The 15,318-nt window shown below is 40.9% G+C and overlaps 1 protein-coding gene across 2 annotated transcripts in view; it reads right to left on the bottom strand.

Moving 5' to 3' along the window:
* Nucleotides 1-3,791: 3,791 nt before the first annotated feature.
* EHF (ETS homologous factor) overlaps nucleotides 3,792-15,318 on the bottom strand; it is a 34,167-nt gene continuing 22,640 nt past the window's right edge. Inside the window, exons 5-10 of one of the 2 annotated variants that reach the window (XM_063158770.1) lie at nucleotides 13,857-13,925; nucleotides 13,698-13,766; nucleotides 10,534-10,593; nucleotides 7,962-8,157; nucleotides 7,033-7,166; nucleotides 3,792-3,986 (exon numbers count right to left, since the gene is read on the bottom strand). In XM_063158770.1, the coding sequence (XP_063014840.1) occupies nucleotides 7,067-7,166; nucleotides 7,962-8,157; nucleotides 10,534-10,593; nucleotides 13,698-13,766; nucleotides 13,857-13,925 (494 nt within the window). In that variant the 3' untranslated portion in view covers nucleotides 3,792-3,986; nucleotides 7,033-7,066. Of the gene's footprint in view, nucleotides 7,167-7,961; nucleotides 8,158-10,533; nucleotides 10,594-13,697; nucleotides 13,767-13,856; nucleotides 13,926-15,318 lie in introns of both variants that reach the window. The other variant, XM_063158768.1, reaches the window with a different exon arrangement.

The raw sequence follows: 15,318 nt of genomic DNA, 5'->3' as shown, positions 1-15,318 counted from the left end.
ATTTCAGTCTGAACATGCTGAAATGTTTCACTCATGAACTATAAAATACTAAAAAATATTGGTTTGGCATGAATAACTGGTGATTCATCGGCATTTGTAATTCTTGGGGGGTATGGAGGTAGTCTTGGCTTATTTGTATTCTGATTTCACATGAGAACATTGATATGAAACAGCAATAATTGAATCTGATAAGCTCTGGGGAGCCTTTCCCCAGGAGAGGAGGTACGATTCAGAGAGAGATACAGGAGTACAGAGGGAATTCTAGAAGGATGCATGGAGAGTTGCAGGTTGCTCCACATCACAACTCATAGGTTTTATATACTCTTAAAATGAGTGATCATCATCTCAGGCAAAGCTAATTACCTGAGACATTATGATTCTATCTGCAGTGAGCAGGATGAAATTCAAGGTGATGTGTTCTCTCTTTTTTTTTTTTTTTTTTTTTTTTTTTTTTTTTTTTTAATTAATTCTATGTCTATTTAAGCTTTCTTTGAAAATACAAGGATCTTAGACAGCATAAGATTCCAGTCTATGAGTATTTGGTGGTGAATGTTGTTTCTCCTTCTGTCAGTGTTTGGGCACAGGCTTCACAGGATGACTGTGTTGAGAAGTACCACAGTCTACAGGCGGCTGGGCAAGATCAGACCTGTGGTGTGAGCCTCCATCCTCTATGAAATCCAGTGACTCCCTAAGACAGCCCCTGGTTACAGATTTGGGTTGCACTTTTGAATCTCCCCAGTTTGGCAAATTAACAGCCTATAAAGATGTGAACTAGAGCCAGAGGGTTTGGTCTTAGAACTCAACAACTCAGAAGACAAACACCTTATTTACTCTTCTGGGGAAAGAGCAGTTTCCATGGGTACAGCCAGTGATGTCACAACCACAGCACTTGGGAAAGGGATGTGAGAAAAAAATGGAGACAGAAGCTGACAAATAGAGAGGAAAGCCAGCAAGACTTGAAGAAGGGAGAGTCCCCTTCTCCCAGACCATTTCTCCAGCTGGCAGCTGTGTCTTAGCATCCTCAGGCCAGCATCACCTCCAGGAACTTCAGCAGCACCAGTAACCCTCTGACCTTTCTGCAGCACTCACAAAAGCATCTGCAATGCATTCTTAAAAGTCTCCAGCCCCTCTTTGCTTTGACACATCTGAGAAATGCAGATGAAGGTGTACAGTGGCACTAGACCTCAGTAGAAGGAGAGCCCTGCAGTCTCCAGAGGCTGCAGCATGGATTCAAACACAGCATTTCTCCTCACCTCTGGCTGCTATGAGGTGTGCCATCCTGTGCCGTTCCCTAGTGAGCTGTGAAGTACAATAATCCCCTTGCCACACAATGCTGAAGGCTTCATTATTGTCCAAAGCTTTCAAAACACAGGCAGGAGCTTTAGAAAACAGGTTTTAAGGTGTTGAATTCAGCCTCTCAACATACTCAGGTATAAGAAGAAGGCTTTCACAATCTTCATGCTCTGAAGTTCTCTTCACCACTTCTACAGAGGCACAGAGAGGCTCCTCTGCAAAATTCACAAGATGTGTCACTGATACTGTATTTATCCCCAAATTCACATCTTGTTCCCAGGGGCAAGTATAAATGCCAAATAAGGAACCAAGAATTTAGAAAGAAGAAGCTACAGTTTGCCTATTTGCTTTGAAATACCTGCTACAATACAGATCATCCATCTCCTTCTTCATTCCCCGTGTTGAGACTGAATCTTATTGTCGAATTTCAAGCCAAGACGAAAGCAAAGAGGATATCATACCCTACTGAATACAGAGGGGAGAAATTCTTCAGCAGAAATAATGCTTCAGTCATTTTTCATAATTAAATTTTTTTAGGTACACAAGATGATGCAGCACACAAAGAAATATTGCTATAATTTCTTGTTCTTCTAAAAGCTATAATTAAACTTGTAAACACTAATTTATGTTTAATTTTTGCGACCAACTTGTGATGGAAAGACTATAAATAGACTGACTTGGATGTTATTAAATTTTTTTGCACATACAGCCTTTGTATTTCCACACAGAATTTTTGGTGCATTAAGACCTGGTCATTGACCCAGTCACTTCTTCCTGCTTTATTTGTTTCTTTCCCTATTATTTTCTGTAACACCGAAGTGACTAAAGAAGCTAAATATCTGGGGAAAGGGTGGCTGTTGGAGAAAATTCTTGGCTTGCACAAAGTATAGAACTTAAGACTGCATTGTGCAAATCTTCATCAGCAAGGGAGCAAATACTGAAAATCCAGAGAGATAACCTATCTTTCAAATTATTGTAACTCACCCATTTTTTGGAAGCTATTCGTATTGGTAACTCTTAATCACCTTTTTTTTTGCTAGTACCAGATTTCACTTACCTGAAGCAATTCTCACTTGTCCTTGATGCAGACATACAACCAAATTTATATCATGTTAAGATGTAGGTAGACTCTGTTTACAGCACTCGTCTTATTTATTCTCAATTTACATAGGATTGGTAAACTGAATTTTGCTTTGAATTTTTATTTCACATGGCCTTAGACTGCAGCTGAGAACTGCCATTTTCTTCAATTTAAATGACAACCAAAAGATGAGTTTTGGTTTAATTTTTTTAATGGGGGGTGTAGGGGAGTTTATTAGGTGTGCAATTATTTGTATGCTTCCCAACAATATTCTTATCTGTGTTTGTCTCAAATATTGGCCTCAGCTTGCTAGAAATAAAAGCCCCAATCACTTACTGGAAAACCAGCTGTGCTTATTTAAATCTCAGTCTGAACTTGCCTGAAATCTAGTTCCAATTCCTTTTGAAGCCTACTTTGGGACTCCCAAGTTCTTAAACTATGACCACTCTTGGGACACTGATTTTGCATGCTAAACATGGGGCTTGTACTTGGGTTCAAAATTCAAACCCATTCTCCTATTTATGTGGATATAATTGGACCCCCTTTCAAATTCCAGGTTCAAATATATACTGAACACTTCCAGAGCCACCATCCTCCAACACCCATATGCATCATTTCAATGGCAGGGGAACCACTCGCTTAAAATTCTGCACGTTTGCAGATTAGAGCATGATGATGTGGCCCGTCCTATTGCGGTGAAGCTCCTGATTGAGATTCCAGCCCAACTCCAGATGTGCTGGCACAGCAGCAGGCTCAGCTCTGTGTGTCAGACTGGCTGCTCTGCACCACCTTGTGCTGCCAGCCCGGGACACCAGCAGGGCACCACAGGGGCTGCACCCAGCTGGCACAGCCACAGCCCCCAGACTGCAAGTGCCACAGGAGTCTGCCCTGACTTGCTTTTAACTGTAGGCATTTTCACTCTTTTTACCTCAAACTGCAGAGTGAATCAGGAGAGATGTCCCCTTTTCATAGCCACCATTTAGATGGAAAATAACATGAAGGACAGGATTTCTTCGTTTCAGCTGCTTTGACTCAGTAAAGGAAATGCTCGGTTTGAGTAATGGCATCCTTAATCAGCCTAGCCCTTGCACACACTTCAAAATACCTTGAAGTTAAATCAGTGCTGAAGTCAGGCCTTTGTTAAGTTTTGCAGCCAAACAAGAAAGGCAGTCTAGCTGTGTTGACATAATCCATTATTTCGGTGAGGCCTGTGAGACATAAAACAGGTTTGGAAACCGAGTAGCTTCACAATAGATCAGGTATTCAACATATCAGTAAATTTAAGCTATTGGATTTTGTTGTCGGTACAGCACTCCTTTCATAAATATTAAAATATTATTCAGTACTGAAAGAATTCACATCAGTCACTTCCAATCACAAGAAATAAAAAAGGGAAGATAAACGTTAACCAAATACATTCTTTCATGAGTGTTTTATTTGAATTTATATCATATTCACAAAAATAGAAACAGTCTTTAGAACCATTTTGTGAATACATTGTCTCCAAGCTGAGATTTACAATGGCAATAGTGAAATATCTAACTTGGATTTGTTTCCACACGTAGACATTGAAGACGATGCTGTGAGAAGCAAGCAGGAATTATGCAATGTGCTGCAGAAAGAAACATGAAAATGTAACTAAACATTTTAATGTCTATGTAGTTCAACAGCCTACAAACAGTTTCTCAGGATGTTTTTAGAGCAAGTTGCTCTAATTTTGTGCAGAAAATATTGAGAGTGTTCATGCCAACCCTTTGACGTTGTGATTTGCATCTGACTGTATAAATATAATATACTTTCCTATCTAGAGCTTTATACATACGAAAAATTATGGTACAATAAAAATCTATACACATGGTGCTACCAGTTCAGCAGCTGCTAACTTAAAGGATACATCTAAAAATATGATTGCTCAGCCTCTGAAACACAAAATAAAAGAGCAATCAGAAATGCTTTTTGTTTAAATAGCAATTTACATAAAAATTCATCTCTTCATTTTCTCCGTTTGCTTAGGTCTGGTAAAAAGACTCTCTTTGGTTGGTTGCATCTGTCCTTGGCAAGAACTGTAATTTTAAACAGTCCTTTGTGTTTGTCTTAGGCAAAGGTTTGTAAAACAGAGTAAATGTTGGCTGGCTTCTATTCCAACTTAGTGCTATTGTAGTGCTGAATGACAAGTACCTACGACACTGCAAAGTTCTGCAGGGTGGAAACAGAAACTTGCATGATTTCCATGTGCTGAAAGATGTGACAGTGGAAGACCATTTATACTGCACCCCAACGTAAACACTCTCTCAATTTATACAGAATGCTTCTAAGTACAGTTTTATCTTTCAAAACCTTTTAAAAGCAGGTTTAGCTGCTGCTCAGCAACCAAGTGGTGACACGCATATATCGCAGGTTCATTTTATCTCCCAAGAAATTTTGTGAGAGATCAAGTAGAAATCAAATTCAAGAATTATTACAATCCATTACTATAAGATAAATGTTAACCTAAGATAGAGTACAACTGCATTGCAGATTTGTGATGGTACCACTGATCTCAGATTTTCACCCAGGGTGTGGAGGTGGTGTGAAGAGCATAGAGCAAAGGGCTACAAACAACCATCAGGTAAGAGGAAGAAATGGTCTTAGGAGCAAAGTGAAAGTGCTCTTCTTATCTGCTGGCCTGATCCTTGCTATATGAACTACAAAATGATGTTAAAGGAAGTGAAATGTAGCAAATCAAGCTAAAAAATGAAATTATCGAGTTTGCAAAAGCAAGCAAGGCTAGCACAGACAGTAAAAAAAAAAAAAGAGAGAGATAGACTGAGAGAAAAAAATGCTTTGAAGTACACAGGCTTATTATTTGATTTGTAAATAAGATGAAGCTCTCTCCACCCAGGTTATGAAAAGTAAAAATTGTCATGTATGGGTAATTGATGGTGACAGCTCTCGCATACACAGTGTAGGAGGTGGTGCTATTGTTTAACGTGCCCTACATGTGTAGATAACAAGTTAGGCTCTCGTGTTTGCCTACAAATTGTTGCTAAGCACTTTTTATACCCTTCATATTGATACTTCTGTTGTCTCTTGGTTTCATCTCTATTTCCTTTTAAGACAAACAAAAATAGAATATCCTGCAACCTCCAGCTGTATCTTGCTGTATTTCCAGCTAATATGGATTCAAACCCAGGGGATGCCTCAGGAAATAGATATTGGATGGACTTAATACACTTGATTTTCTTTTTTTTTCCTTTTCTTTTTTTAAATTTGGACTTCTCAGTCCCTGTTATTGTTTTCCAAATTCCAATCCCTGAAAAAGTAATTTGAAATTGATCTTGGTTTCACCTCTGTTAACATCACCAAGACAATCCTGTTTCTCGACTCCCACATCTCACGTACTCAGTGACCTGGTGAAGTGCTGCCTTCTCTAGATTTTATTTCCCTACATTCTGCATATGCTCAGTGCTGGCAGAAAGCATTTGTGAGTTGGAGAAAGGAAATGCTGCTGATGAACACTCAGTGTCTGCATAGTGCTGCTAGAGGTGAACCCAAAATACTGACCCAGATCTGAATGCCCCTAAAATTTCAGTGTCTTTATGTTAATGGGGTTTCTCCTCCAAGAATCACAAGCACAAGTGACAAATATAAGTGTAGTATAGAGTTAGACTTGAGGAAAGCAGAGGGAACAAATATTTTTCACACAGTTTAGCTTTGCATTTCTCAAAGGTTTTTTGAAAGTATCTGTCCAAGTGAGACTTGACCTTCCAGGAGGATCACAGCTGGGGAGACTGCTTCCTCATGCCAAGGGATTAATAAAGGTTCTGCTTGCCCACCTCCTCACTGCTCTATATGGCACAGATTTGAAAGCTTTAATTAGAAGTGCAAGAGGGTGAGAGGATTATTAACATTCCTACTGGGAAACCAGTGCCTTTTAATAAGTTTTCCCAGTCAGAAAACAATCTTCCTTCAACAGCTTTTGGTCCCCAAGATCAACACTCTTCCAGCAGTTCAGGAGGTTAGGGAGGACACTGAGTATCAGGTAAGGTCTGGTCCTAAATGTCTGCCCATGAAAAAAGGTCTCAGGGGTGGAGGTAGAATGGGCTCTCCAAATAAATGCTGACAGCCAGCTTGCAGAGCCACTGTTCTTGTGGCTGGGATAAGCCAGCTGAAGAGGAACCCGCTGTCTAATTCGAGAAAAGCAGCTGAAAGCCAGCAAAGTATTAAAACACTCAGAAATCAGAGGCGGGAAGGAACAAGTGGTGTTGGCCAAGGAAAGCTATAAACCATCTGACTATGGAAGAAGGCTACTTGGCTCAGAGATGCTTTACTGTTTCCTCCACTTATTGTTGCCTTCCAAAGTGGATTATCATACTCCCTAAATGCCCTAATATTTAGCTCCTTCCCTTTCTTTATATGACTCGTAAATCACATTATGCCTGTATGATTTAAAAAAAAAAAGAGGAAAACTTCACAAGAAGGGAAAAATAATCATAATTCTATAATGTTAACTTATATCACAGAAAACTGTGTACATTTTTTCCCCATACAGGACATACTTCAAATAAAATAATTTTAACACCAATAATGATAATGTTCTTTCTTCCCGACAGAAGTAGAATTGTTTTCTCACCCCAGTTTGATACATAAATATAAGAAAATAGTCTTTGAATATTTACATCCATGTGTTTTAAATGGTATTTCTTAATATATTTAATTTTCATTTTCTCTCCAACCACGGGCATTCTTTCCAAATTTATATACTAATCTCCGACCATCCACACGCTCAAGGATTTCTCTTTTGTAATAGTATCTGTTAAAATAAAAACAGAAAAAGATATAAGAGCAAATTCACCTGTGGTACTAAAAGGCCACTGCCAACTAGACAATTCCTTAGACTAGCTTAAAAAGTCTTGATTTTCTATTGAGATATATATATAATATCTAAGATCATTATAAATGAATGACAGAGAAGGAAAAATTGATGTTTTCTTTTTCCTTTATATTAATTAGCTTCTGAGTTTGAATTTCACTGTGTTTCAGGTCAAAGCATATTGCTGTATTTATCACACATTCTTATGAGATTTCACAGGGTTTTTTTCCAGATAAGCCAGGATCTGAAAATCTGACCGAAAAAGAACCTCATCACCCTTTTAAAAATATATTTTGAAGTTTCAGAGATTATGAAAAAATTCTCAAAATGTTGAATTAAAGAGGAAAGAAAATCCTAACACCAATTTTAAGACAATGGATGGTGGGTTATACCTAGTTTCTGAATGTTGCTGGAAATACCAAGTTCTCCAGCCATTACTGGGCCATTTAAACATTCTCAGGTTTCTGCAACCAGATTCCCTTCCTACACTGGTTGTCTGGATGGAGCCAAACAGAATTTACATATCTATAAGCAATTATTTGTGTTTTATATATCATATATTTTATAGAAACAGGAGGAGAAAAGAACATCATGCTACAATCTCAAAACTGGTGTAAGAGACTGTCAAAGAAAGCAACTTTTGCTGTTGAGAAATCATTTTTAAAAGTCAGACAAATCCTCCATCCAGGTGGTCTGTGTACGTGCCACAGTCTTCCTCAGCAACATGCAGCTCACCTCATAGCCCGGCTGAGTTTCTCGTAAGTCATGCTGCTGTTGTTTTTCTTCTTTCCCCACAGCTGAGCCACAGCTTCAGATTTTAAAAATCTGAAGACACCTTCTGACCGGTCTTCCCACTTGATTAATCCTGGGTTTTTCTCAGGATTGAGAAGAATATCTCGAATAAATTCCCAAAGATGAGTTCCTCGAGGGTCTGAAAAAGGAAAGAGGGCAGGAAGGAGTGTCTCCAGAGCTCTCTGGGCTATGCTTGCAATTTTTATGTCATCTACAGAGGGTGAAAACTCAGGCCATAGTTTCTGGAGCACAGGACCCCCACCTCAGAGATATACAGGTGAAAATCACTGGCAGCCTTTCGACTGAAGTATTGGCCTCAGGCAGGCAGGCAGGAGCCCCAGCAACCAGGGGAAGCAGAGTCCAAACCTCCCACTGCTTCCTTCTGCCTTTGGCACTGTTTCTGCCCTAAAGAGAACATGTTTAAGCCTTCCCCTCATCTCATTTTCCCATTTCTCCTGATCTCTGTCTACAGCACAGCATGTAACCTGATATTATTGTGTGGCACATGAAACAGCTGAGATTACTGTGAAGAAGGCACCGAACCTCCTTGCATTTAAAAGACAGACAGAAGGCACAGGAGGTGAACTGCCATTCTGCATGAATAAGTAAGTAAGAAGGTGTAGAGTGGATAGAAAGACACTGACAAAACTGGCCGGCCAAAACTGTGTCTAAAAAGGAAACCAAAAATTTTGACCATGGTGTAGAAAAGACAAAAACAGATCTCCAAGTTCAACAGGTAGATCTCTCAGTTTAATCACAAATACATCTTACAGTTACTATAAAGATAGCACCAGAAAGTCCAGGTCAAAAAAAAAATTAAATAAATCCATCAAGTCAGATGAAGTAGTTTACAAACGAAGAATAACAAACGCAGTGACAAGGTGAGCCAGAGAGACAGCAGTCCTTTGGTCTGACTTCAAAAGCATGCAATTAGACCAAATTAAGAAGGAAACAAGCTAGTCAAAGATGTGAAGGTAACTTGAAAATGGTATGCAGTGCAGTATAAGTAGAATTAGATTTAAGTCAACTAATCCATTATTTTTCTTTATTATTATAATTGTTTCCTGGACCCATTAAAATGTGGTAGACTATCTGGACATCAGTAACTTATGGTCATGATATGGAGCAGTACTGAAGGAACTGGAAATGAAGAGGATTAGCCCAGACTGCCAATGTCACCTGTTTTATATGCCCAGTCTGTTACTGATGAGATGTTAGAAACACAGAATATCTCAAGTTGAAAAGGACCTATAAAAATTACCAAGTCTTACTCCCTGCTCCTTGAAGGACATCCCAGAACTAAGCGATATGACTAAGAGCATTGTTGAGACACTCCTTGAACTCTGTCAGTCTTGGTGCTGTGATTGCTTTCCTGGGGAGCCTGTTCCAGTGCTTGACCACCTTCTGGGTGAAGAACCTTCTCTGTCGTGCAGTCTAAACTTTCCCTGGCACACCTTCACTCCATTTCCTCATGTCCTATTACTGGTCACTAGACAGAGGAGATCAGCACCTCCACCTCCACTGCCCTTCCTGAGGAAGCTGGAGACTGGGACGTGCCAACCTTCAGCCTTCTCCAAGCTGAACAGGCTGACAGACCTCAGTTCTTCTCAGGACTTTCTTCAGACCAGTCCTGTCTAATCCTTTCATGAACAACCTTATTATAAACACACACACACAAAAAAATCCCGACGACCCAGATATCTGTGTACAGATATAAAGTTCAGGAGTTCTGCTGGGCAAAGCGACAGAACAAGAGTAAGAAGAGTCAGGAAGAGGCATAATCTGGAGGTCATATTGAAAAAGGATGAACACTAATACCACAAAATGCAGTGAAAGACCAATACTAAGCTTTCCTATTATAATCAGGGAAATAAATAGGATGGAAAAGACATACATACGATATTTTCAGCATCAAAACATTCTGGTAAAGTATGTAAATGGAACTATGTACAGAAATCACAATTATGGTATCTTGTCTTCAGAGTCAGGTTGAATAAAAACTTGCAGAAAATGTAGGTGAGGGGAGCAGAGAGACTGTCATATCAGGGGATAAGAAGGTGGCAAGACTGAGGCACAGATGTCGTGCGTGAGAAGTTCTGCAAGGAGATGCTGAGCAGGGTCTGTGGTGTGTGCTGCACCTGGCAGGCACAGGCACCAGCATGACTGTGCCCACGCACAGGCCCTTCTGATTAAATCCTGGGTCTTCCTCATCATTCCTTTACTCCACTCCACCAGCCCAGCTCAATACAGGGCAGAGGAAGCTGGTTTCTGGTTGCATCCCCATAGGCCCTCACTGATAAAACAATTTGAAAAGTTTAACAATATGGAGTCCAAAAATGAGGTAAACAAGCAGCACTAGATAGTCAGATCCTTTCAGAATTCATTCACAATAATGATTTAACAAGTTTTGCGTTCAAAATGCTTCCTCTTCCCTCCCAAACAGGATCTGATTTTCATTTGTTTCTTTTTCCTTCAATCAACTAACCAACCCTTATAAGCATGGATGTTGACTTACTGTGCTTCTTGGTGTGGGACTTTGGGGTATGATCTTGCGATTTTTTTGCATCTGAAGAGTCTGCAGAGAAGGAAAATGAAGCCTATTTGTAAATTTGATTAAAGGCTTTCCATTGACTAGCAGGTTGAAAGAAATAAAACCACAAAAAAGAACAAATATCTCCTCTAAAGATAATCACTTTTCGGAAGGTAATCTAAGTGAGGAGGGAGAGTTTTGTTTTCTGTACTATATGTTAATCAGCACACTTCTCAAAGAGACCACTGATGAATAAAGAATGAATGCAGAGGTAAACATTTGGCTTTTGAAAGCTAAATTTGATTAACAAATACATCACCTCATATTGTGTGTGAGAGAGAGAAAAATAGGATGATCACATCTGTAAAAGGAATCCTGAATTGTCCCATTATCTTAGTCTTTGCTGAAGCACGTATCTTTGGGGGCTTATTTGTTTCTGAAGAGATGATCTAATGGGAAATGTATGTGCTGGTACCAATGCACAGAACACCCACCTGACTAAAACATAATGAACTGGCAAAGCGCTGTTGTTTAGGGGGGCAGGGTGGGGGAAAGGGGCTGCGCTGGTAGGAGTTTTTGGCAGCAGGACAAGCATATATTTCTCTGTGGCTCAGAGCCATAGGAACAAGCCATTTCTCATCAATGGTACTTTATCACCTGCAGCCAGCCAGAGGAGAAATAGGATTTCTGGCACAAGCATTTCTTCAGAAATGAAAAAAAAATAAGTTCCGCCTGTTCATGACTGTAACCTACCTTGCAGTCTGCACGTTCAACCCTCCCGCCCCAAACCACCGCAGCCTGGCTCTGCTCTTGTACTTAATGAATAGCTTTCATCTGATTGCTCTAAGTCTCACAAAATCTGTGGGATAGACCTGAGAGGGAGCCCCTTCTGTGTTTGCTTTTCAGCATACCTTGTCCCTGAATCCCATAAAGCAAAGCTTAAGGTCCCACGCATGTTTTCCCAGCTTCTATGAATGCACAATTATCATACTTTTCATGGAAACCAGGCATTTGCATGGGAAAATGACTCACAGGAAATATTTATTTGCATAGAAACTTGTCGGATTTGCACAAGCTACTGCAGTAACTGCATGTGAAAAGGTAGATGCAAAGTTATTCACACACTTGCTTTATTCATACATAACTGGAAACATAAGCTGAACAAGACCGTGGGGATAGGCCTAACCTCTGCTATTCTAAGTCTGATAAATTACTGTCCTTGACCCCCAAGCAGCAAACGTGCTCTGAGTAATTTTGCCTTCCCACTCTCAAAGAGCAGGAACTAGCCTGAAACCTCACTCAGTTTGGAGGGGGGGTGTGGTATGGGGGAAGTAAGATGAGGCTTATTTCACTGCCTTTCCTCAGATTATTATTCCCCATATGTTATTAAAAGCCTGTGGGAACTCCAGGTAACGACTGCAGGACCCAGTTCTTTATTTGCCCTCATATAAATCCTTCTCATTTTAAAATCCCACAATTCGCTTGCAAATGTTTGTTATGCTCCACTTAGCTGGAAATTTATTCTTGGAAGTTCAGCTGCCTTCTGCCTAGCCAGTGATTTATTCTGGATTTCAGCTGTGTAAATAGCCTCCTGCTCTGCCACAGCTCTTACGTGGAGACTGGTTTCAAACATGCCATGTTAGGAGGCTGGGGCCTGACAGATGAAAAGAGTTATGATGCAGTTTCAACAAAGCCGTCTTGCAAAACTTTTGACAAAAGGTTACACATTATTTGCATATGATTCAGGAATGAGCCATTTTTTTACGGGATATACAAATTTAGTTTTTACAGGAGGCTGTGCCCTTGGCGTGCCACCCTAGCTCTAGGCTTAAGCAGTCAGCAGATAAACACACCGTGCCGGGATCTGGACAGGTCCCCAGCCCTGTCAGAGAGCCCTGAAATCCTGGTAGCCATCTTGTGAGAGTGGGTGGAGGTGGTAGAGAAAGATAGGCTGTTTGGTTGGGGAGTTTTAAGGTTTGGTGGTTTTCTTATTCTGGTCAAGTTTTCTCCCTCTGACCTTTTTTTTTTTTTTTTGGGGGGGGGGGGAGGTGTTGGGGTTTTTTTGTTTTGGTTTGGGTTTTGGGGTTTTTTTTGTTGGTGGTTTTTGTTGTTTTGTGTTTTTATTGTTGGTAATTCTGTTAATTTGTTACTTTTTTTTGTTAATTTAATTAATGCAGCTGAGTGCATTGGTTTAAACTGTATGTCACTTGACCAGTCCAGCTCAGGAGGCTGGAGGAGCAGGGGACGGCAGGTACAGGGGCTGGGGCCATGGCACATGCAGAAGCACAGGGCTGTCCCCAGAGCAAGGCTGGACTACAGCAACACACTCTCCTTTCTCCTCCCAGGACCTCCAGCGCCTTCTCCCTCAGATCTCTGCTTAACAGCCTCCTAAGAAGAACCTGCCTTCCCTCCCCGCTTTCTCGCTCCCCTGCCACCTCTGCTTTATTCTTTCCCCACTGCCTCGCTCTCCCGCCTCCATGCTGGTGCCAGGACAGGGCCCACAGGGCCTTCACCACGTGTGATCAGACTGCACTTTGGCCAGGCACAGCTTTGCTGTGCCTCCTGCCCTTCAGCAGGCAGATTTGAGCTCTCCCTCACGGAAGGCAGGGGGTTCAGCGAGCAGCCCGTGTCAGCCCAGAGAGGCTGCAGCACAAGCCTTGCGCCGGCTCGGTCGAGCACAGGGCTCGGTGCCTGCCCTGGAGCTGCCCCAGGCCAAGCCCAGCCCGGCCCCAAAGCCAGCAGCCTGCTCAGCATGAATCACGGGCTCACCGGGAGCACGGCCGCTTTGGGGAGGCATGGGGCACTTGTTTGCCCCGTGTGCTGCACCTCAGAAAAGCGTGGTGTAGCTGGAATGTCTTGTATCTCTGACACTAATGTTTACCTCTTTGACTCAGTCACTTTAAAAGATATGTGGAGATTACAGATTATTTGATCATCTTCCTCTTGACAGAGAGAAGACAGAAGCATTTCTTTAAAGAAAGCTATTGTAATAATGACAGCTAATAAATCTGTCAGAATCATCATTGCTTGGTTTAAAATTACTAGAGGTTCAGATGCAATCCTACAACAGAAGACCACAGAGACTATTACATGTCGGTAGCTCTGGGACAAGTGACAAACAATTAAAAATATAATTACAAGTTTCTTACCAGAAGATTGGTGACTAGGTGTCATCATGGAAATCTGAGCACGACAGAATGTTTTACTGTCCAATAACTCTGGGAATTAAAAAGAAGACGTTTAAACTAATAGCCTCAGACAACAATAAAGCCATCTCAGAATACATCAAGTATTGTGATGTTAGTTACCTACTGTGCTACCATAGCCACTGTCATAAAGATAATTCTCTTCTTTCCAGGATACCATTAATGATGGATCTGAAGGTAAAGGACCAAAAAGAAAATGAGATCACCAAAAGAACATTTTTCAGCACAGGGGTAAATATTGAGCACTGAAAGAATTTTAAATGTGAAAAAAAGAAGGAAAAAAAAAGCCATCAAGAGAACCAAGAAGTGAAGGGGCTATGTACAAAATTATTTCCTTTCATTCAAATTATGCATGGAGTTTTGCATATTCAGACAAATGCATTTACACAAAGCACTGACTTTTAGAAATAATGTATTACGCTCTTCCTTTTCCTGATTAGTATGTCATTTATGCCTGGCCTTGGAGGAGGTTTCCTATGCCAGATCAACTCTAATTCTACCCAATCCAGTCCTGAATTCTCAGCCCCTGATGATTATGACAGTGCGTTGGAGCCACAGAGATGAAAGTGTTTTCAAATATCTAGTAAAAAAGAAGGATGCTTATGATGAGTATTTATTTCTACAATGGTAGAACTCGAAAGTCCTCTCTGAAACACAGCTTATTGTTTAAGCACATAGTGAGAAACATCAAAGCCTAATCCTAGATGAAGGGCCATTTTATTCCAGGCACACTATGTCCCCATCCTTAACCTAAAAACCACCTTCATGATTAAAGAGGAATAATTTTTAGTGACCTTCTGGTCACATGGATCAATATAAGCAGAATGGAAGTATTGTCTTTATGACCTGTACGCTGGTCTGGAAATTACTTCCTTCACAGTGCATGTTTAAGGTCAGAAGCCTTAAAAATCTCTTTTTCTTTTGAAACTAGGTCAGAAGGGATGAGATAGAAGGTTCAAATCTAGGTTAAACCTAATTTTTTTCATGTTCATATAAATGAAATCAAAAACCCCAAAATGAATTACAGCTAAATAATCATGTTTGGCCAAGTTACCACTTATGACATAGGAATTTAGCAGGCATGCTAACTAATAGCTGCATGTTTGGGCACCCAGAGCTTGCGTTCCTACAATAGCACACACCCTTTGCTTGCTTGGACACCTATCTGCCTAATGTTCCCTCTGAAAACAGGCCTTACACAGCCAGAACATGGGGAAAGTGTTCACCTTTGTTCATTTTTCCCTTTTTCAGTACCCATGTCTTTGCAGCTGTGATGATTTACTGGAGTGAGCCGGGCTTCCCCTCAAAACCACCAGCCCTGTCCCTGCTGCCTCACAAGATGCAACTTTCCCAGCAGCTCTAATCCACAATTCCTGCTCTCTCACATGCAGAAACTTAACCCACTCCAACTGGCCATGGTTGGCACCACCAGAGGCCCACCAGGCCATTCCTGATTCAGCACATCCAGGAGAACCACCCGTCAGTTAGTCCTTTCCAAGATGGGCAGCTGAGGCACTTTGCCTCATCTCTGGTAGGAGGAGGAGATAATATCATACCAGGATCT

This window comes from Melospiza melodia, chromosome 6, assembly GCF_035770615.1.
Source record: "Melospiza melodia melodia isolate bMelMel2 chromosome 6, bMelMel2.pri, whole genome shotgun sequence".
Classification (NCBI taxonomy): domain Eukaryota; kingdom Metazoa; phylum Chordata; class Aves; order Passeriformes; family Passerellidae; genus Melospiza; species Melospiza melodia.
The sequence above is the reverse complement of the archived record's forward strand: the minus strand, read 5'-3'. Positions and strand labels throughout refer to the sequence as shown.